At 39.0% G+C, this 23,396-nt stretch overlaps 1 protein-coding gene across 3 annotated transcripts in view; it reads left to right on the plus strand.

Moving 5' to 3' along the window:
- The first annotated feature begins 8,969 nt into the window (after positions 1 to 8,969).
- LOC106606549 (nuclear GTPase SLIP-GC) overlaps positions 8,970 to 23,396 on the plus strand; it is a 40,422-nt gene continuing 25,995 nt past the window's right edge. For all 3 annotated transcript variants that reach the window (XR_006770169.1, XM_045719901.1, XM_045719902.1), the window contains exons 1-11: positions 8,970 to 9,278; positions 14,840 to 14,921; positions 15,153 to 15,268; positions 16,841 to 16,930; positions 17,088 to 17,176; positions 17,270 to 17,348; positions 17,773 to 17,821; positions 18,169 to 18,255; positions 18,737 to 18,830; positions 19,367 to 19,583; positions 20,820 to 21,050. Coding sequence is in view for 2 of the 3 variants with exons in the window: in XM_045719901.1 (XP_045575857.1) it covers positions 14,849 to 14,921; positions 15,153 to 15,268; positions 16,841 to 16,930; positions 17,088 to 17,176; positions 17,270 to 17,348; positions 17,773 to 17,821; positions 18,169 to 18,255; positions 18,737 to 18,830; positions 19,367 to 19,583; positions 20,820 to 21,050 (1,125 nt within the window). In the remaining variant the exon portion in view is untranslated. The remainder of the gene's footprint in view (positions 9,279 to 14,839; positions 14,922 to 15,152; positions 15,269 to 16,840; positions 16,931 to 17,087; positions 17,177 to 17,269; positions 17,349 to 17,772; positions 17,822 to 18,168; positions 18,256 to 18,736; positions 18,831 to 19,366; positions 19,584 to 20,819; positions 21,051 to 23,396) is intronic.

A 23,396-nucleotide genomic window follows, 5' to 3' on the forward strand; every position in this document is an offset into this window, starting at 1 on the left:
AGAGGTGTTGGCTTTGGGGATGACCAGTGAAATATACCTGCTGGAGTGTGTGCTACAGGTGGGTGTTGCTATGATGACCAGTGAGCTGAGATAAGGCGGAGCTTTACCTAGCAAAGACTTATAGATGACCTGGAGCCTTTGGGTTTGGCGACAAATATGTAGCGAGGGCCAGTAAAACGAGAGCATACAGGTCGCAGTGGTGGGTAGTATATGGAGCTTTGGTGACAAAACAGATGGCACTGTGATAGACTACATCCAATTTGCTGAGTAGAGTGTTGTAGGCTATTTTGTAAATGACATTGCCGAAGTCATGGATCGGTAGGATAGTCAGTTTTATGAGGGTATGTTTGGCAGCATGAGTGAAGGAGGCTTTGTAGCGAAATAGGAATTCGATTCTAGATTGAATTTTAAATTGGAGATGCTGAATGTGAGTCTGGAAGGAGAGTTTATAGTCTAACCAGACACCTACAGTTGAAGTTGGAAGTTTACATACACTTAGGTTGGAGTCAATAAAACTCGTTTTTCAACCACTCCAGAAATTTCTTGTTAACAAACTACAGTTTTGGCAAGTCGGTTAGGACATCTACCTTGTGATTTACGCAAGTAATTTTTCCAACAATTGTTTACAGACAAAATATTTCACATATAATTCACTGTATCACAATTCCAGTGGGTCAGAAGTTTACATGCACTAAGTTGACTGTGCCTTTAAATCCAGCTCCAACTGCACATTGAGTCCTAAAGGAAAATATGGTCTCTGCTGTGAGCTGGTGGCAAATTCTAGCATACAGCCAAAAGTAAGCATGGCCATCACATGCAACCATATATTCCTATATGCACTGAGTGTTCAAAACATTAAGGACACCTGCTCTTTTCATGACATTGACTGACCAGATGAATCCAGGTGAAAGCTTTGATCTTTTATTGATGCCACTTGTTAAATCCACTTCAATCAGTGTAGATGAAGGGGAGGAGACAGGTTAAATCATATTTTTTAAGCCTTGAGACAATTTAGATATGGATTGTGTATGTGTGCCATTCAGAGGGTGAATGGGCAAGACAAAATATTTAATTGCCTTTGAACGGGGTATGGTACACTAGTTGGCTTGTGTCAAGAACTGCAAAACTGCGGGGTTTTTCATGTTTATCGTGTGTATCAAGAATGATCCACCACCCAAAGGACATCCAGCCAACTTGACACAACTGTGGAGAGTGGGGTTGTGACTCAATATTAGTAAGGTGTCCTTAATGTTTTGTACACTCAGTGTAAGTATTCCTTTGTGATGTGCTACTATTGGTTTGTGGTGTTGGGTATGATGGGTGGTTTTTATGTGCATGTACCTGACACCATGAAGTTCCCACAGGAAAAAACGTTCTATGTGCTATATGACCAGCTACAGTATCTCAATCTCTCTGTTACTGTCTATATTTAGCTAATATTCTTTTTCATCTTGTGTTTCAGAGTGGGCAGTTTGACTATGACTATAGCCCAAACTTCCACCCCACATTTCAGGTGTTTTTAGACTGCATGTCGGGTGCAGAGAACATCAGACTGAGTCTTTGTAGTTCCAAGAGGTTAGATCAAATGCCAGTTTGTTATTACACTGTACACCCATCACCACCTACTTATTTAAACTGTATTCAACACACTGTACACCCCTCACCCCCTACTTATTTAAACTGTATTCAACACACTGTACACCCCTCACCCCCTACTTATTTAAACTGTATTCAACACACTACACCCCTCACCCATTACTATTTAAACTGTATTCAACACACTGTACACCCCTCACCCCTACTTATTTAAACTGTATTCAACACTGTACACCACTCACCCCCTACTTATTTAAACTTTATACAACACACTGTACACCCCTCACCCCCTACTTATTTAAACTGTATTCAACACACTGTACATCCCTCACCCCTACTTATTTAAACTGTATTCAACACACTGTACACCCATCACCCCCTACTAATTTAAACTGTATTCAACACACTGTACACCCCTCACCCCATACACATTTAAACTGTATTCAACACACTGTACACCCCTCACCCCCTACACATTTAAACTGTATTCAACACACTGTACACCCCTCAACCCTACTTATTTAAACTGTATTCAACACACTGTACACCCCTCACCCCCTACTTATTTAAACTGTATTCAATACACTGTACACCCCTCACCCCTTACATATTTAAACTGTATTCAACACACTGTACACCCCTCACCCCTACTTATTTAAACTGTATTCAACACACTGTACACCCCTCACCCCCTACTTATTTAAACTGTATTCAACACACTGTACACCCCTCACCCCTACTTATTTAAACTTTATTCAACACACTACACCCCTCACCCGTTACTATTTAAACTGTATTCAACACACTGTACACCCCTCACCCCTACTTATTTAAACTGTATTCAACACTGTACACCCCTCACCCCCTACTTATTTTAACTTTATACAACACACTGTACACTCCTCAATCCCTACTTATTTAAACTGTATTCAACACACTGTACACCCATCACCCCATACTTATTTAAACTGTATTCAACACACTGTACACCCCTCACCCCCTACTTATTTAAACTGTATTCAACACACTGTACACCCCTCACCCCCTACTTATTTAAACTGTATTCAACACACTGTACACCCCTCACCCCTACTTATTTAAACTGTGTACAACACACTGTACACCTCTCACCCCCTACTTATTTAAACTGTATTCAACACACTGTACACCCCTCACCCCTACTTATTTAAACTGTATTCATCACACTGTACACCCCTCACCCCTTACTTATTTAAACTGTATTCAACACACTGTACACCCCTCACCCCTACTCATTTAAACTGTATTCAACACACTGTACACCCCTCACCCCCTACTTATTTAAACTGTATTCAACACACTGTACACCCCTCACCCTTACTCATTTAAACTGTATTCAACACACTGTACACCCCTCACCCCCTACTCATTTAAACTGTATTCAACACACTGTACACCCCTCAACCCCTACACATTTAAACTGTATTCATCACACTGTACACCCCTCACCCCCTACACATTTAAACTGTATACAACACACTGTACACCCCTCACCCCTACTCATTTAAACTGTATTCAACACTGTACACCCCTCACCCCCTACTCATTTAAACTGTATACAACACACTGTACACCCCTCACCCCTACTCATTTAAACTGTATTCAACACTGTACACCCCTCACCCCCTACTCATTTAAACTGTATACAACACACTGTACACCCCTCACCCCTACTCATTTAAACTGTATACAACACACTGTACACCCCTCACCCCCTACTTATTTAAACTGTATTCAACACTGTACAGCCCTCACCCCCTACTTATTTAAACTGTATTCAACACACAGAATAAAATAAATGTGATTTGATTTTCTTCTACACAACTTCAGATTTCAAACCACCTCAAGTCAATCCAATCAACCCTACTCCTGGTAGGGTTTTTTTTCCTTCTCATTGTCAATGGCTATATGTCTGATATGGAATGTGTTTGAGTCTTGTCTTACGCAATGGAATAAATCATTGTTATTGTTATGTACATCATCAAGTGATGAGTCTTGTTATGAGAGACACATTCAGGTCATTAAATATGTTTTGTTGTATTTAGTGGCTTGTTATGTAGAACACAGTTGTTCTTTACGGTTTTAGTTAATTATGGCTCTAATAATATGACCTAGTTGTGTATGCATTTTCTGACTTGAATCTCAGGTGCCGAGGCTGAACTGAACCAGCTCTCGGGTGAAGCGTTTGTGGATAAGCATATGGCTGATCTCATTCAGAGGGTCAAGATGGTGTTGCATGTAGCAGATGACCTGCTTGTGGAGGAGATGATCCCAGATGAATTGTACTCAAGAATCCTCAGGGCTTGGACCAGTCAGGAACAAATGAGACTAATGTTGGATGCTGTACAAGCAGGAGGAACAAGAGTGAAATCTGCCTTCTACAAAGCTCTCCTTTACCATGAACCTCATCTTGTCCAGGACCTGGGTAAGATCAAACTCCTCCTGTCCCCTGTATCTCAGTTGGTAGAACATGGTGCTTGCAATGCCAGGATAGTGGGTTTGATTCCCAGGAGCACCCATTCGTAAAAATATATGCAAAATATATTTAGTCCCTTTGGATAAAAGTGTCTGATAAATGTCATATATTGTATTATTATTGCTCTCCCACTATGAGTACCTGAAACATGGAGGGACAAACAGTCTGGCTGTATGGCATGACAAGAATCAATCAAAATCAAGTCAAAGTTTATTCATCACATGCACAGAATACACTGTGTAAATTAATGAATGTGGGTGTACGTGTGTGTGGGTGGGAATGTGTGGACTGCTGTGCGTCGATAGCCAGTGATTGCAGGTAGACAGTCATTGATAAGCTGTTCAGCAGTTTTAATGCTTCAGAGTTCGCCCCAGTGATGAACTGTGCAGCCTTCACCACCCTCTGTAGAGCCTTGTGGTGGAGAGGGGTGCAGGTTCCGTACCAGGCGGTGAAACAGCCAGTCAGTATGCAGCACAATGGTACATCTGTAGAAACTGGTGCCAAGTTTTTTCAGCCACCTGAGAAAGAACAGGTGCTGGCGTGCCTTCTTGATAAATGCACCAAGGAGTGGAATGTTACCACAAACACACCAGATTTCTTCATGCTAGTAGTGTGTCCTAGTATTTACAATCATTTGTTACCATGTTCATTTTTAAATGTCTTTTGTCTTTGTAAATCATTTTTTTCTTTGTAATAGGGTGGTGCATTTCCTAATTTCTGTCATTTACTTATATTAATGTTGTGAATATAAATTACTATTTTAATTTTGAAATGTTGACATTTAACACCATTCAGTTTCTACAAATGTGTTGAACTATAAGGGTGCAGAGTCATGTCATTAATAGTCAGATTGTATGTTTCTGACTGACTACTCTGTGCTCTGGTGGCACTGTAGCCTACACAGGTCCATCCACCACAGAGATAGAAGGAAAATAAATATCCCAGAGGAAAAACTTTTGTTGCTGTTTACCAAAGTTTCCATTCTACTTCTCTGAAATGTTGCCTTACTCTACTTTTGGAAAAGCAAAACTCTATTGAAATGATGTAATCTGAACATTATATGCAATTTTGAGTGTTGTCATATATTTTTCGGTTTATTTAATTGGTCTCAATTTTCATATCTCATCAAAAAGTACTTTATTACACAGATGTTTACTACGTTTGTCTGCTATTGAATGGAAGCATATTCCTTGAGCTACTACAGTTATTGAGAGCTTTTTATTTTAGTTTACTAATAACGTGTTGATGGTTTGGTTTAATTCAAGGGACTGATGTGGCTATTTATCCTTGAATTATTGGTTAATTGTTTTATACATGCTTTTATGCAGAAATAATATCTGGATGTTTCTTTCCATTTGACCATTTAACCAAAATGTGTAAATGTGATGTTTTAACCTAATAGTTATAATTTTGTAATTTTCTATTTAGTGTATATTTGAGTATTGTTAAATTATTGCCTGACGTCCATTGCGGGGAAAGGAGTAGTTTGAAAATCATGTCCTTTTGTGGATTTATTTCTCAATAAATAATGACTATAAATAGTTATGGTGTGGCGATTCCCTTCACATGAAACAACATGGTGTAGTGTTTAGGGTGAGGAGGGTTAATGATTGTACTTACAAAATAGCTTCTATATGGTCAATACCAACGTTCAACATGATTAGAATTCATTTTCAAATTCCAATTATCATGGGTCTCATTACAAGAAATACAGCATGCTAAATGTATATTATGAATGTGTAATACTACACCACCCCAGGTTTAAACAGGAGCATAAGGAGTTCTGCCTAACACATTATGCACAGGTTCTAACAATCCAGGTTGAGCTGACAAATGTGGAAATAAGCAAACCATCAGCAGGTAACGGTACAGTATCTATTTTCTCTGTTCTTTAGAGTTAGTTAAAGACAAGCCCCACTCAACATGTAGATTAGTGAACCAGATGGACAAACATCACCCAACGTTCATCATCAACAGGACAGTATATACTTACAACTAGAAAGGGGCAGGAGAAAGTCAGGCGGAAACTGGGCATCAAACTATAAATGATTCTTCAAAAACTGGGTCAAACTTAATGTCAAATCAAAACCAACAGCTCTATTTCCTTTCATCTGCTCCTTCCTCTGGGCGGCCACACCCAGGTTACACATTGAAGTTTGTCAGAAAAAGACAGATATATTCAATTGCACAAACCACACACAAAACACATTGAAATGTTACAGTCCATAGAACATTTAGATTGATAGATGGTCAGCACCATGAACCAGAGGGAGAGAGTCCTCCAAACACTTCAACTGAAAACTATATTAGAAATAAATATCTTGAAATACTTTAAAAGCTTAAAAGGTTAGCACCATGAACCAGACGGAGAGAGTTCTCTAAGCCCTTCAACTGAACAAAGACAAAAGCTAGGCATCAAAGTGTGTGTGTGTGTGTGTGTGTGTGTGTGTGTGTGTGTGTGTGTGTGTGTGTGTGTGTGTGTGTGTGTGTGTGTGTGTGTGTGTGTGTGTGTGTGTGTGTGTGTGTGTGTGAGTCGGCTGTCTCTGACTGGCAGGTTCCCCTCTCTCCACTGGGATTCTCTGCCTCTAACCCTATTACGGGGCCTGAGTCACTGGCTTACTGGTGCTCTTCCATGCCTTCCCTAGGAGGGGTGCGTCACGTGAATGGGTTGAGTCACTGACATGATCTTTCCCGGTCCTGTGCCCCCTCGGGCTCGTGCTGTGGAGGAGATCTTCGTGGGCTATACTCAGCCTTGTCTCAGGGTAGTAAGTTGGTGGTCTGATGATATCCCTCTAATGGTGTGGGGGCTATGCTTTGGCAAAGTGGGTGGGGTTATATCCTGCCTGGTTGGCCCTGTCCGGGGGTAATGTCGTACAGGGCCACAGTGTCTCCCCTCCTGTCTCAGCCACCAGTATTTATGCTGCAATAGTTTATGTGTCGGGGGGCTAGGTTTAATCTGTTATATCTGGAGTCTTTCTCCTGTCTTATCCGGTGTCCTGTGTGAATTTAAGCATGCTCCCTCTAATTCTCTCTCTCTCCCTCTCTCTCCCCTCCCGGAGGACCTGAGACCTGGGACCATGCCTCAAGACTACCTGGCCCGATGACTCCTTGCTGTCCCTAGTCCACCTGGTCGTGCTGCTGCTCCAGTTTCACCTGTTTTGCCTGCACCTATGGAACCCTGACCTGTTCACCAGACATGCTACCTTGTCCCGGACCTGACATTTACTCCTGAGGTGCTGACCTGTTGCACCTTCTACAACGACTGTGATTATTATTATTTGACCCTGCTGGTCATCTATGAACGTTTGACCATCTTGGCAAGGTACTGTTATAATCTCCACCCGGCACAGCCAGAAGAGGACTGGCCACCCCTCAGAGCCTGGTTCCTCTCTAGGTTTCTTCCTAGGTTCCTGCCTTTCTAGGGAGTCCTAGCCACCGTGCATCTGCATTGCTGCTGTTTGGGGTTTTCTGTATAGCACTTTGTGACATCGGCTGATGTTAAAAAGGCTTTATACAGTGAGGGGAAACAGTATTTGATCCCCTGCTGATTTTGTACGTTTGCCCACTGACAAAGAAATGATCAGTCTATAATTTTCATGGTAGGTTTATTTGAACAGTGAGAGACAGAATAACAACAAATAAATCCAGAAAAACACATGTCAAAAATGTTATAAAATGATGCATTTGCATTTTAATGAGGGAAATAAGTATTTGACCCCTCTGCAAAACATGACTTAGTACTTGGTGGCAAAACCCTTGTTGGCAATCACAGAGGTCAGACGTTTCTTGTAGTTGGCCACCAGGTTTGCACACATCTCAGGAGGGATTTTGTCCCACTCCTCTTTGCAGATCTTCTCCAAGTCATTAAGGTTTCGAGGCTGACGTTTGGCAACTCGAACCTTCAGCTCCCTCCACAGATTTTCTATGGGATTAAGGTCTGGAGACTGGCTAGGCCACTCCAGGACCTTAATGTGCTTCTTCTTGAGCCACGACCCATTTTCAATGCCCTGGCTGAGGGAAGGAGGTTCTCACCCAAGATTTGACGGTACATGGCCCCATCCATAGTACTGTCATTGTTTTTGCTATTCAAGTAGAAAACTGAAAAATAACTTGCAATTTTGGCAACACTGTTATTCTTAGATTTAACAACACTCAATAAAAGATGCCAGCCAGAAAGCTATTTTATTAAAGTGTCAATAAAATAAAGATTCATTATGCCGCTAAAACCATTAGCTTGAAACATTAAACATGTTTCATGAACATGTTACAGCCAAAGCATTATTTAGTTGAATGAAGCAAAAGTTATTGTGTGACAGGATTTTTTACGAGTTTAATTTGTTTTAAGCACTATTGCGCAATCATGGTAATATACTGAGCAAGGTCATTCTATTTTATAGAGGGGAAATTAAGGGTTAAGAATGGCTACCACACTGAGATGTTTTTTGTACGTTGCATAATTTTGCATGCAAATGAATATGAAAACCAGTCACAACAGCAGCTTGGCATTTATTGAGATGACTCATGTACTGAAGGCAGCTCTGCAGAGTGGTCACTATCTGACACAGCCACAAAGTCATAAAATCTGATTTGAAACCTAACCTAACCCTACCTTTAACCACACTGCTAACCCTAGTGCTTAACCTTAACCTTAAATTAAGACCAAAAAGCTCATTTTCGTTTTCATGAATTTTTACAATTATAGCCAATTTTTACTTTGCAGTTGGCCCTTCTAGCAGAAACCGCTCAGTTATGCCTCCATGGCAAAACTCATGCCAATGAATGTAAACCTTGCGTCACAACATGACAAAGAACAGCCACACCTATAGTATACCCATACTGCTGTACTCCTTTCAACGCCACATACTCTTGTTGTTCAGTGTGTTTTCTTGCTAGAGAGCCGTATCAGTAGCACAGAATATACATTTGCCGAACATTGCCTTTATGTGGTATCAGCATGTTTTTGTTTAAACTTTTCACATATTTCATGATCAACTCTCAGTAGATCAGTGTGGGCTCATTTAAAGGAAAGACATAACTATGCAGTTATTTCAATTTCGTCATGCAAAAGATTTTTGAAAGACACTGCTTAGAAATGCCTGAAATTGCTTAGGACTGCTTTCAGAGTAAGGAAAGCAATCAGTAATTTTGAAGAGATTTGCAACTTTATGTGAGTATAAAAATATATTTTTATATAAGTAGCAACATTTATTACATTATCTTTGATTAGGGTTAAGCTTGGGCTAAATGTATTCAGATTTTGATTAATATGTTAAAGGTGATAATGAAATGCTAAAATTCCTACAAATGAGAAGATTTTGTAATGTAAGAGATTTGCAACTTTGGGTGCATTCGTAAATTCACTCTAGAGTGTCAGAGTGCGCTCAGAGCGCGCTCTGGGTATTTGTAAATTTATAGCTTTGTCAGATCGGAGTAGCATTGGAGCGTTGAGTGTTGGAGTAGGGTTGATCCGAGCATTCTGACCTCACAATGGCAGTCAAGCACACAAGCTAACTGGCTAAAGTTGGCTAGCTTGTTAGCTACTTACAGACATACAGTAAACAAGAGAAAAACACTCTCTAAACCTTTTACTCACCCTTGGTAGAGCCCTGGTAGAACTGCTAGGGTGTTTTCATGTTATCAAGAGGGTTCATGACTGTAACTGTGTTACTGGCAAACATTTTATTCAATTTTTGATACAGATGTCTACTTATACCTGTCAGATCAACCGAGTTTAGGGCGTTGGTAAATTCCTCAATTATTCTGCACTCTGAAATTGGAGTAGATTGCCAAGATGAATTTACTAACGCACCCTTTATGTAATGTGAGTATATATACACATTTTAAAAATCATAGTGGCAGCATTAATTAAGTTAACTTGAATTTAGCTTGGGTAATATCTTGTAAAATTATAATTCAATGTTAAAGTTATTGCAAATGAGATATGGAAAAGTAATGAATGTTTTACAGACTGTTCTACTATAGAAGCAACCTCCACTCTACTGGTGCGTTGGTTAAACATACAATGGTATTTTCTTTCATGGCCAAATCACATTTATCTACTTGGCAGATATGAAACAAACAGACAATCATAATTTCAGTAAAAATATAAAATTCCTAGTTTATGCTACCAAACCAACTTTATAAGAGGTTTTACAAATAGGTTATATTTTACCCCAAAATTCCATGACCTGGGGTAAGGCATTGTTGGCAGAATAGATGGATGCAGTTCGATGCATGATTAATATAATTCACCAATACATTTCTTGGTAGTCCAACAAATACTGCAATCAGGTTGTAAATCACAGCTGGCCTGGAACATTGTTTGCTGCCTCCACCCATTCAGAATGTTTCAGTTTCAATGACTCAATACTTTGGACAAAAACGAACAAATGTAACTAATGCTGGTAATGTGTTAGCTACAGTAGCTAACTTTCTAGCTGCTGGGAGGATTTTATGTCATTGGGTGTGGGCAACTTTTACGCACCTTTTCAGTGGCTACAGCTGTTGCATGTGTCATTTGGTTAGCTAGGAAGAAATGTCAATCACTTTGCTTGCTAGCTATGGTGAACTTGAACGACTTTTATCCACAGTTAGCATATATCTTAGTTGTCAATCAAATGTATTTGGGATCGATCAAATTGGCGAGCAGGCAGGCAAGTTCCCATTCAGTCGTCAAAATGTGGGTTGGAACAATCATGCATTGGCAGGCAAGCTGCAGAAGGACGAGCAGGCACTTTTGATGGCCAACTACAAGCTGAAAAAGTTTGAGGGTTTATCTACTGTTCCCTTGTTAGATATTTGCTTATCTCACTCTGGCTAGCATTAGTTGTTGATCTTGTTGTTGTTGCTGATGTGCATAAGCAACTGAGGGAGAGAGAGCCTAACTTTTCATGGTTGTTTGATCAATAGGACTGTAAAGTTCCCAAATGTAATAGGAGTCCCATAGTATTTGTAGAAATCCATTCAGGTGTATTTTTGTGGCTTGTGGCCAATGCTTTCTAATTATCTAAAGTTGCACTGTTGCTGTTGCATGTTAACACACAGTCCAGTTCAAAGTTCAGTGTCTATAAATTGTCAAAATGCACTGCTGCTTTCCCACTATATTGCTATAGAATTTTTACAAATGTCTGACTCATTCTCGAACATTCTATGAAAGTATGAAAACATGTAAATGACAATATCTAAGTGCTTGTTGTCAGAATATTTTTTTTTAAGTGTGATATTCTTCTTGGGGTGTATATGAACATATTTTAACAAGGTTTCATGTTGCTAAAACGCTCTGTTCCACTTAAAAAAACGATTCCATATTTTAACTTAACAGAGCCCTCCAACCAAAGCATGGGTTGCTGTCATACCTTGTCCATAATAAACTGCTTACAGGGTAAGGAAACCAATATGTGATTTAGTAATTTAGGTGAACTATACTTTTAACATTGAGGGAACAGCACCATCAGGGAACAGTACCATCTAGTGGTCAGAACCTGGTAATATCAGGATGTATGATAAGACATAAACCTAACAACTTCAATGACTAACTTCTCTGAACAGGGGGTAAAAAACATCACAACATTTTCTGAGAATACATAGACAGTGGTTCCCAGGAAATGGTTCTCCCTAGTGAGGGAGATGATTCTTGTGTATCTCAAGCTGAGACCTTCTGGGCAGAGATATGTGATGTAGTGTGCCCTCTGCAGGTTGGCCCAAGACCCCTAGAGTTAGCAAGTGCAATAATATTAGCCAGCTAGTTAATCGATTTCGTAACACTGAATTTGTATTTTTCCTGTGAATTTTTATTTGTCCAAATACTTATGACTTCTTCAAATGGGGGGACTAGATATAGGATAAACCCATCTTCTATTAGTTTTTACATAAAGGGGAAGTTCAGTATTTTAAAATTTAAGTTGAGTTGTTTCCTCACCCTGAAAGTAGTCTATGGTTCTGGAAAAAAAACTGTAATTTAGAAAAAAATCATTGGTAGTGATAAAACCAACTGAAATCAACTCGATATTTGGTTTGACGTGACTTAAAGGTGATTTGGCCATAGAAAAAGAGCATGTTTCATCAATTCACCAGTAGAGTGGAGGTTGCTTCTATCGTACAACAGTTTTGTAATGTCTGTAAAACATGTATCACTTCCTTATCTCATTTGCAATAAATTTAGCATTGAATTATCATCGTTCAGAATTATCATCGTAATCAAAATCTGAATCAAATTTTACCTAAGCTAAACCCTAATTCAAGCTAACTTAATTCATGCTGCCACTTTGAAACCAAAAATTATGTTCATACTCACATTACATTAACGTTGCATAATATCAGGATGGGACATAAACCTGACAAAATTAATTACTAATTTCTCTGGATATTGGAAAAAAAACACATCACCAAATTCACTGGGAATACTGTACATTACATAGGATGAATAAACAATACTCAGAGCCACAGCTACACCATACAACTCACATGAGCCTCTCTGAGCCAATGAACATTATAGAATGGGCTGTTATGAAACTAAGTCATGTAGTAGCACTTACATCCACTAGATGGCAGTGTAATAATACACACCATTGGAGGAGCTGAAACCAGCCATAAATGTTAGACTTACATATGAGACTTGTTTTTTTTAATCGATAAAAATAAAACTTAGTACCCGATTTTGGGGACTAGGATTTTTGTCAGCTCAAGAGGTCATATTAACAACTAGTTCTAGTCGTTGCATATTTATATTTCCCCTCTTTCTAAGTTTCTAATGGAGATATTCATCTCTGTCAGTGGTGGAAAAATTACTCAATTGTCATAAAAGTAAAGATACCTTAATAGAAAATGACTCAAGTAAAAGTGAAAGTCACCCAGTAAAATATTACTGGAGTGAAAGTATAAAAGTATTTGGTTTTAATTATACTTAAGTATCAAAAGTAAATGGAATTGCTAAAATGTACTTAAGTATCAAAAGGAAAAGTATAAACCATTTCAAATCCCTTATAATAAGCAAAGCAGACGGCACAATTTTCTTGTTTTTCTTTATTGACGGATAGCCAGGGGCACAATCCAACACTCAGACATAATTTTACAAAGAAGCATTTGTGTTTAGTGAGTCCTTCAGATCAGAGGCAGTAAGGGATGACCAGGGATGTAATCTTGATAAGTGTGTGAATTGGACCATTTTCCTGTCAAAACGTAATGAATACTTTTGGGTGTCAGGGAAAAAGTATGGAGTAAAAATTACATTCTTTTTCTTTATGAATGTAGTGTAGTATAACATGTAAATATTAAAGTACATATACCCCATAAACTACTTAAGTAGTACTTTAAAGTATTTTTACTTAAGTACTTTACACCACTGATCTCTGTCACATGAAACCACATGCATCAGGTGCATCTTTTAGAACAGTGTTTTTCTGCTAATTGCATTTTGGCAAATGGTCAAAAATGATGTATTACATTGTCTGCTTCATTACTGTAGTAGCATGTTCAATAATATGAGATAATAGACTAGGTAAAGCCCCGCCTTATCTCAGCTCACTGGTCACCATAGGAGCACCCACCCGTAGCAGGCGCTCCAGCAGGTATATTTCACTGGTCACCCCCAAAGACTATTCCTCATTTGGCCGCCTTTCCTTCCAGTTCTCTGCTGCCAATGACTGGAACGAATTGCAAAAATCACTGAAGCTGGAGACTCATATCTCCCTCACTAACTATAAGCATCAGCTGTCAGAGCAGCTCACAGGTCACTGCACCTGTACATAGCCCATCTGTAAATAGCCCATCCAACTACCTCATCCCCATACTGTTATTTTTTTTTTTAATGCTCCTTTGCACCCCAGTATCTCTACTTGCACATTCATCTTCTGCACATCTATCACTCCAGTATTTCATTGCTAAATTGTAATTACTTCGCCACTACGGCCTATTTATTGCCTTACCTCCCTAATCTTACCTCAATTGCACACACTGTAGAGCTTTTTTTCTATTGTGTTATTGACTGTACGTTTGTTTATTCCATGTGTAATTCTGTGTTGTTGTTTGTGTCGCACTGCTTTGCTTTATCTTGGCCAGGTCGCACTTGTTAATGAGTACTTGTTCTCAACTGGCCTACCTGGTTAAATAAAGGTGAAAAAAAAAATGCTATTCTTAATGACAAATGTTGGGTTCTTGTACCCATGCATAGTATTTTCAATGGTCACATAATTGTACTTTTTGGAATTAATTTAGTTAGTCGGCAGCAAAATTTACTGAAATTAGCATCCCTAATGAGAATTAAAAGACAAAACAATATGAAGATCGGAGGTAAAAGAGAAATGAAAAGTGCATGTGTTGCAGAGGTAAATAATACAAAATAAGGGTCTTGAAAGGCGCCTCAACCTTTCAAATAGTTATAGCAAAGTAAATAGTACAATCATGACATATATTTAAAAAATGAATATGTAGATAAGGGTTGAAAAGACCGATATACTTGCATTCAGAGAAACTTTCCTCTCTTGAGAACAAATAAGTCTCTGAAAGATTATTGCGAACATCCTACAATAACAAAATGGTTAGGATTCACAAGAACATGAGCACTTGATTTTCTCTTGAAAATTAAGCTTAAATACTGAATGCCATGTGCTTTTGTTGTTTTAATAAATCATGTTTTTCTTTACAGTTGCACATACACCTTTTGGAATAAAGGTAACGTGATATCACCTACCACAAATATCTAAATTGTACAGTTTTTCTCTCCCTTCATAGTGACGTCTCATGGCATCATTTGATTTCGTCAGAGACAAATTAACTGAGTGGAACCACAGTGACTTGATTCAGAGGTTTGAAGGTGAATATATTTGTGATGTATTATTATACATTGTATAATACATTGTGTATTAATACAATAATTGATTGATTTGATTAAAATAATGTATTTATTATTGTACATTGTATTATTATACATTCAAGTAAAGATATCACCTCAATTGTAAACATGTATGTTTATTTGTTAATTTGATACAGTAATTATTATTTTATGACATTGAGATGCCTAAAATGTATATTTCCTTAATTTCAGATGAAGAAATTGATGAAGAAAGTTTCCTCTCCCTTAAGGAGAAAGACTTCATCAACTTGATTCCAAAAATAGGACCACGGTCTGCATTTAGAGAAAAACACAAAGCATTTCTCAAGGTACTTTACAAACTAGGTGTAAAATAACTACTGTGACACAGATTATGATTACAGATCCATTGGACGTCTTTCAGTGATGTTCTTATCAGGGGATTAATTGCTAAATCTACAAACTGGCATGTTTTCCAGTCTCTGAAAGACTACAACTCGTGTGGGGAAGTGTCGATTATGGCAACCCCCCGCACCTCTCTGATTCAGAAGGGTTGGGTTAAATGCAGAAGACACATTTCAATTGAATGCAATCCCCCTTTCGTGCTCTGGGCATATCTTCCGGTTTAGAATAGCATACGTGACAGGTTAGGGTAATTAACGTGGTAGGTTTGGAGAATTAACGTGGCAGGTTAGGATCATTAGGTTTAGTTTAGGAATAGGGTTTGCTAAAATTGTCCCGACGCAACTCAAACATATCTAGCTACAACAAGGCCTGAGAACAGTCTAAAGTTTCCAGCTAATCATGCGATGCTACGGCAGAGCGGGGACAGACAGGAAAGGGAGAAACCTAGTCAGTTGTCTAACTGAATGTTTTCAACTGAAATGTGTCTTCCGTAATTTAACCCAACCCCTCTGAATCAGAGAGGAAAAGCAGCTTGGAGGAAGTTATTTGTAAAAATGTACACAGGACGTTAGTGATTTTATTTATTAAGATGGGACAGGAAAGTTCCAGGGTTATAGAACTGTTGCTGGGTTTCAAGACAGTACGGGAAAAAAATAGACAGGACAAGATGGGACAGGAATGAATATTCACTCCCATGTCAACCTTCACTCCCATGTCAAATTGATTGACAGTGTGCGTCCAAAAGATAGCTAGCTATATGATTTAGCTGGTGGGTTACCAAATTCAATACTGGACTGTAACGTTAGCTAGCTAATTTACCTATTCCAGCGAATGTTACGTTACTTCTAATCAAGAATCTTCCATTTTGTTGTGAAGAGAGAAAAATAGGGTACAGTGTCCCATCACTTCTCAGCCAGAAAATCCCTCTGATAATTTTTGGTCACCGCAAGCATCATTCTTGATAGCCGCAAATCACTGGCAGCATCAGGGTAAATCTTTGGTAGGTAGAACAGTGAAAGATAACTAATTTTCACGCTTGTTTGTAGTTAGCACAGCCAGACAGAACAACACACGATCATGATGACAAACGTTAGTGAAAAACAAACATTTAAAAAAATAAAATGCTACAGTACGTTCTGAGATTACTGTGCGTTAGTCGTTCGAAGTAAACAATGCCATCAACCAAGGTTGTGGTCACGTCCCATCTACCTAGCAGGGCGGGATCTGCATTTGCTATGAATGCTGGACTTTGTGGTGCACTATGAGCAGACGAATGCCCAGGAAGTCAAAACTTCCTGATTCTACCAGTGAAATTAAAATGCGCTTGTTCTAGCTTGTGGTTTTGATAATGTTGATGTTTATGACAAAAACGTAATGTTGTTAATATATTGCACGAACACCATGTGTATGTGACCAATATCATTTGATTTCATTTGTTGTAACTAAAGTCTGAACTGTTATTTTACCATTCTTGTTCTTTGCCTAACAACTTAGAGAATTTTCTTTTATAACTGCAGAAACAGAAGCAACCCGATGATGATAAGAACATTCAAGCGGCCACGTGGTCATCAGTATCAATTAAGGCCTCCAAGAGTTCCTCAGAAAATGTAAAAATTTTACCCCCCTATATAACCATTTACTGTACATGAAACCTCAGCCCGAGTACAATTATTAACTAAACCAAATGCATAGTTGTTTTATTTAGATCAGCATACAGACCTTTATATTTGTCACCCTATAACTCAACACGGCTTCTGTCCCCAGGTTACTGGTGAGATGGTCAATCAAGAGTCTTGTCAAAAGGCCATCATAAAACCCAGAAATCAAACTCCTAAACGATCAGAGACTAAAAGGTAAGAAACACATAATTTCTTTATTCATCACTGACTACATATAATGTCCCATTGATGTCAACAAAATTACAATTGTTGTGAGTCTGTCGCCAGGTCATTGGTTAAACTCTTAGGTACAGGAAGTGTGCCCACAACGAACACCTCTGGAGTGGGGGAAACAGTGTATGACCAGGTGGGTAAAATCTAGATCTCATTTATATGTGGTCACAGCTAAGGCATCACTTCTTGGCACAACTTGGATAGTTTTTAGGCCATTTTACAGAGATTAACTATCATACATTAGGATAGCAGAGCACTCCACGGGGACTAAAATAATACATTAAGATAATAACAATCAAATGTATTTAGCAAGCGCTTTCTCATAGTCACAACACTATACAACATAGCAAACATCTAACCTATAAACAACACCAGTCAGTGAAAACAACATACAGGAAGAAACCCAAATTATTAATAAAGAAAATGCATCTCAAACTATAGCAAGAAAAGCACAGATATAGGCTACATAGAACGATAACAATTGTGATATGTTTGTATTGTACGTTTTGTGGAACAATTCCTTTGTTAACCTGTTGATTATCTATGTGTTTCTTCAGAGTGAACCCTCAACCAGTAAAATACGCCCTCTTCAAGTGAATATTCCAGGTAAAAAGCACAGTTGTTTCAGATCTCCACTTACAGAAAAATTATGCTAAAATACTAGTTTTAGAAAATGACAAGGAGAAAAATGTAGTGATACTATATTTCCAAAACATATAATAAAACTCACTCAGTTAAGCATTGAATTATGAGATACTTTACACTTGAGTTGCATGTACCCTTTGTACCCTTTACCATATGCACACAGTAAATGGATCATCTGAAATTATTTTTCACCGACTGATGCAACTCATATGCATAACAGCATTGGCTATAACGAGATTGGAAGATCTGTGACTGCTGTTGGATGATTTGTGTATTAATTAATAAAATACGTTTCCAATTGTTTCCAGGCAAAAGGAAATCTGATGAGGCCCATGCAAACAAACAAACAAACAAACGACAACGTGTTGCTGCGTCCAGAATAACTGAAATATTTGGTAGGTGGATGATGGTGTTTATATGAACCACAATCATTTTAAGAAACACTCTTTTAATTGGAAACCATTTAACATGATGTATTGTAGACATTCCTAATTGAGAATCCTACATATGTACATATGACTGGCAGTTCACTGTTCTGTTTGCATGTTGCACAGTAGGACAAGCTACAATTGCAGTTCACTTCAAAATCAAAGTTTGTCAGTGGTGTTATAGTGTCCAGTGCTCTGCTCTTGTAGCCATCTCTCTAACAGTAGTAAATGTATGGTTGTTTGAGTGGAGTACTCCTTTAACTCAACACATGCTGTAAACTCTTCTAACATCAGCACACAGCAACATTTTATCTCAGTTTATGAGATAGCAGATCTGAATGCCACTGTGCATTCCTCATTTTTTTCATGTAATATGTTTTCCACCTTTATAAGCATGTTGACACAACAAGGTTATAGCTGGTTGGTGACCTGTGTTTAACTCTGCCAGAAACTGAAACCAAGACAGAGGTGAAGAAGATCATGCAACGTGTCAAAAGCAAACTTGATGATCTGCCTTCTACAAAACTCATTGACTTCCTCAGGTATGCATAATTAAAAAACATTTTTTACCCCTTTTTCTCCCCAATTGGTAGTTACAGTCTTGTCCCATCGCTGCAACGGGAGAGGCGAAGGTAGAGAGCTGTGTGTTCTTCGAAACACAATCCTGCCAAGCCGCACTGCTTCTTGACACAATGCTCGCTTAACCCGGAAGCCAGCCACACCAATGTGTCGGAGGAAACACTGTACACCTAGTGACTGTGTCTGCGTGCACTGCGCCTGGCCTGCCACAGGAGTCGCTAGAGCGCGATGAGACAAGGACATCCCGGCTGGCTAAACCCTCCCCAAACCCGGACGATGCTGGGCCTATTTGTGCACCGCCTCATGGGTCTCCCGGTCATGGCCGGCTGCGACACAGCCTGGGATCGAACCAGGATCTGTAGTAACGCAGCTATCACTGCGATGCAGTGCTTTAGATCGCTGTGCCACTTGGGAGGCTCCAGGTATGCATTTTTAAATGTGGAGGGATGCATACAGGCAACTAAATTGCTTTAATTGTTTCATCTTTCATTTCTAACAGAGGTAAAATCCAAACGCTGGAGAAAGACAAAAAAGAGATAGTGGGTGTTTTTGGGAAGACTGGAGCTGGTAAGAGCTTCCTGATTAACACCATCTTGGGTGAGACAAAATTGCTGCCCTCTGGAAACCAAGGGGCATGCACCTCGGTCATGATCCAGGTGGAGGCCAATATGACAGACTCGAAATACATCGCAGAGATTGAGTTCATGACAGAGGAGGTAATAGCATCTGTTTCATCTGTTTATATCCTAATCTCACAATGTTTTGGAAGTGGTGTCATGATGAACAGTACATTTAATGAAATGCAACTAAAACTAAGATCTGAATTGAGGTCTGTCATTGACCCAATTGACACCTTGCATTAATTTAAAAGAAGAAGCAACGATAAAAGAAACATTGATACAAGGTAGCCTAACATTGCAGGCAAACGTGTAACGGCTGTCGGGAGAGAGAGTAGACCAAGGTGCAGCGGAGTTAGTGTTCATCATGATTTTAATTTAATAAAGAACACTACACAAAACAAAACGAGAAAACTGACAGCCAAACAGTCCTGTCAGGTGCAAAACACTCAACAGAAACAATTACCCACAAAACCCAAAGGAAAAACATGCTCCTTATGTGTGACTCCCAATCAGCAACTACAAACTTCAGCTGTGCCTGATTGGGAGCCACACACGGCCCAAAACAAAGAAAGAAATAAAACCTAGAAAACGAACATAGAACGCCCACCCAATGTAACACCCTGGCCTAACCAAAATAAAAAAATATGACAAAATTAAGAATGTGACTGCTGAAGCAAGTCACACTAATCATCCTTTTCCGGAATAGAGGAAACAGGGTGATAGCATGTTGCAGGTAGTAAGCCAGCAGGGTTTGTGGAGCTGATGTTCCATGGTATATGTAATGCTTTGGAAATTATTTTGTACCCTTCTCCTGACTGATATCTTTCAACAATGAGATCCCTCTGATGCTTTGGAAGCTCTCTGCGGACCATGGCTTTTGCTCTGAAATGCAACTAAGAAAATGTCAGGAAAATCCTACTAGAACATCTGAACTTTATTTGTGATTAATCAGAGTCACTTTAAATGATGGCAGGTGTGTAATGACTTGTATTTAACGTGAGTTTGAATGTGATTGGTTAATTCTGAACACAGCCACATCCCCAGTTATAAGAGGTGTGCACACTTATGCAACCAGGTTATTGTAAGGTTTTTATTTTTCATTTTTCCCCCTCTAAGATTTCAGTTTGTTTTCCAATTGAATTGTTCACATTATAGGTCACATTAACAGTAGGAAAAGTTCTGACATGATTTATCTTTGTCTCATTCTTTTACATCACAAAAACCTGGCATTTTAACAGGGGTGTGTAGACTTTATATCCACTGTATCTTCAAATGAAGATTTAAGTAGAGAGTATGCATTAGACATTTGTAATGGTTTTACATTTTTATTAGGAATGGAAAGAGGAGCTATTGTCCATCTTAAGAGACAGATCTTACAAGGATGGAAATGATGAAGACCATGAAAGGGATGACGACGATGATGGCGATGATAATGAAAAGATATCAGCTTTGTATGGAAAAGATGGACGTGGGGCAACCTTAGAAGAACTAATGGACAGGAAGCACTTCAGAGAAATTCCAGAGTTTCGTTTATCAGTCAAGAAAATATTTCTATGTGACACAGTAAGTTACTGTCATGCTAGTTCACTTCTGTGAAGATTGTGTGCTTTGTTGAAAATCATTTGTTAAAAAAATCATTTTAGGAAGGCAACCAGATCTGATTGCAAATTATATTAAATCATGTATTTATTCCCTTACCAAAACAACAGGCTTCTGGCAAACAGTTCTATCAAACCTTTGGCCAATTTGGCGCAAATTTGCAGCAAGCTCATATTTTCACATGCAAATTAGTTTTGTGGCAAACTACTGCAGCACATTTGCAGCGACTTATGAACTTCTGGCAAACAATTCTGGGAAACTTGTGGCAAAAATTCAACTGTTTGCTGCAAACACAGTATAAATATGCAAATTAGACTTTTGTTTTTTGGTTACTATGTGTTAACATTGAAATGTTTTATCTACGTAAACCAAATCACATTTAACTTGAAATTAAGTTGCTTCTCACAGAAAACTAAAACAAACATACCATAATTTCCGGACTATTAAACGCACCTGAATATAAGCCGCACCCACTGAATTTAAAAAAAAGTATTATTTTGAACATAAATAAGCCGCACATGTCTATAAGCCGCAGGTGCCTACCGGTACATTGAAACAAATTAACTTTACACAGGCTTTAACGAAACACTGCTTGTAACAAAAATAAATAGGCTTTAACGAAACATGGCTTGTAACAAAAATAAATAGGCTTTAACGAAACACGGCTTGTAACAAAAAATAAAAAATTTGCAGTAAGCTTTAGTTGTCTTTTTGCACTGAGTCAATTCCTCACGCTGCTGTTTCCAACATCTTATCATCGACTCATTAAGACCAAGCTCCCGTGCAGCAGCTCTATTTCCTTTTCCAACAGCCAGATCAATCGCCTTCAACTTGAAAGCTGCATCATATGCATTTCTCCGTGTCTTTGCCATGATGAGGGTGACAAAATGACAACCGTACTAAGAATGATGGGAAGTTTGAGAGCGCTCGATTTAATCTAAACAGTAAACAAAAAAGTTGTTTGACCTTAACCCGTTCGGCAATTTCATTGGTCTAATGAAAGCTTCATGCCGCCAAAAAACTGAGCACGTCACAGAATGTGTTTTTTTGGAGAAAAGAAATTTGAAAGCGGGAAAAATCCATATATTAGCCGCGTCATTGTTTAAGCCGCGATGTTCAAAGCGTGGGAAAAAAGTTGCGGCTTATAGTCCGGAATTTACGGTAGTAAAATTACTAAATGTACTAAACATGTATGCAATGTCTTAACAGAGAAAAATAAATCCAATACAACTTCAGGTCAGCATGCTAATGAAGATAAGAGCAAGGACCGCATATTTTGCAAATAAATTGTTTATTTAGTATTTTTATGTACAGTAGCTACAACATCTACAGTGCCTTCGGAAAGTATTTAGACCACTTGACTTTTTCCCCCAAAAAATGCGTTACAGCATTATAAAATTGATTAAATTGTTTTCTCCCCCCTCATCAATCTACACACAATACCCAATAATAACCAAGCAAAAAAATGTATTACAAATAAAAAACAGAAATATCACATTTACATAAGTATTCAGACCATTTACTCTGTACTTTGTTGAAGCACCTTTGGCAGTGATTACAGCATCGAGTCGTCTTGGGTATGACGCTACAAGCTTGGCACACCTGTATTTGGGAAGTTGCTCCCATTCTTCTCTGCAGATCCTCTCAAGCACTGTCTGGTTGAATGGCGAGCGTTGCTGCACAGCTATTTTCAGGTCTCTCCAAAGATGTTCATCCAGGCTCTTGCTGGGCCACTCAAGGACATTCGGGGACTTGTCCCAAAGCCACTCCCTCATTGTCTTGGTTGTGTGCTTAGGGTTAATGTCCTGTTGAAAGGTGAACTTTCGACCCAGTCTGAGGTTCTGAGCGTTCTGGAGCAGGTTTTCATCTGTACTTTGCTCTGTTCATCGATCCTGACTAGTTTGCCTCGATCCTGACTAGTCTCCTAGTCCCTGCCGCTGAAAAACATCCCCACAGCATAATGCTGTCACCACCATGCTTCACCGTAGGGATGGTGCCAGGTTTCCTCCAGACGTGACACTTGGCATTCAGGCCAAGGAGTTCAATCTTGGTTTCATCAGACCAGAGAATCTTGTTTCTCATGGTCTGAGAGTCTTAAGGTGCCTTTCCTCAAACTCCAAGCGGGCTGTCATGTGCCTTCTACTGAGGAGTGGCTTCCATCTTGCCACTCTACCATAAAGGCCTGATTGGTGGAGTGCTGCAGAGATGGTTGTCCTTCTGGAAGTTTCTCCCATCTCCACAGAGGACCTCCAGAGCTCTGTCAGAGTGACCATCTGGTGCTTGGTCACTTCCCTGACTAAGGCCCTTTTC

This window comes from Salmo salar, chromosome ssa06 (assembly GCF_905237065.1).
Source record: "Salmo salar chromosome ssa06, Ssal_v3.1, whole genome shotgun sequence".
In the NCBI taxonomy this organism is placed as follows: domain Eukaryota; kingdom Metazoa; phylum Chordata; class Actinopteri; order Salmoniformes; family Salmonidae; genus Salmo; species Salmo salar.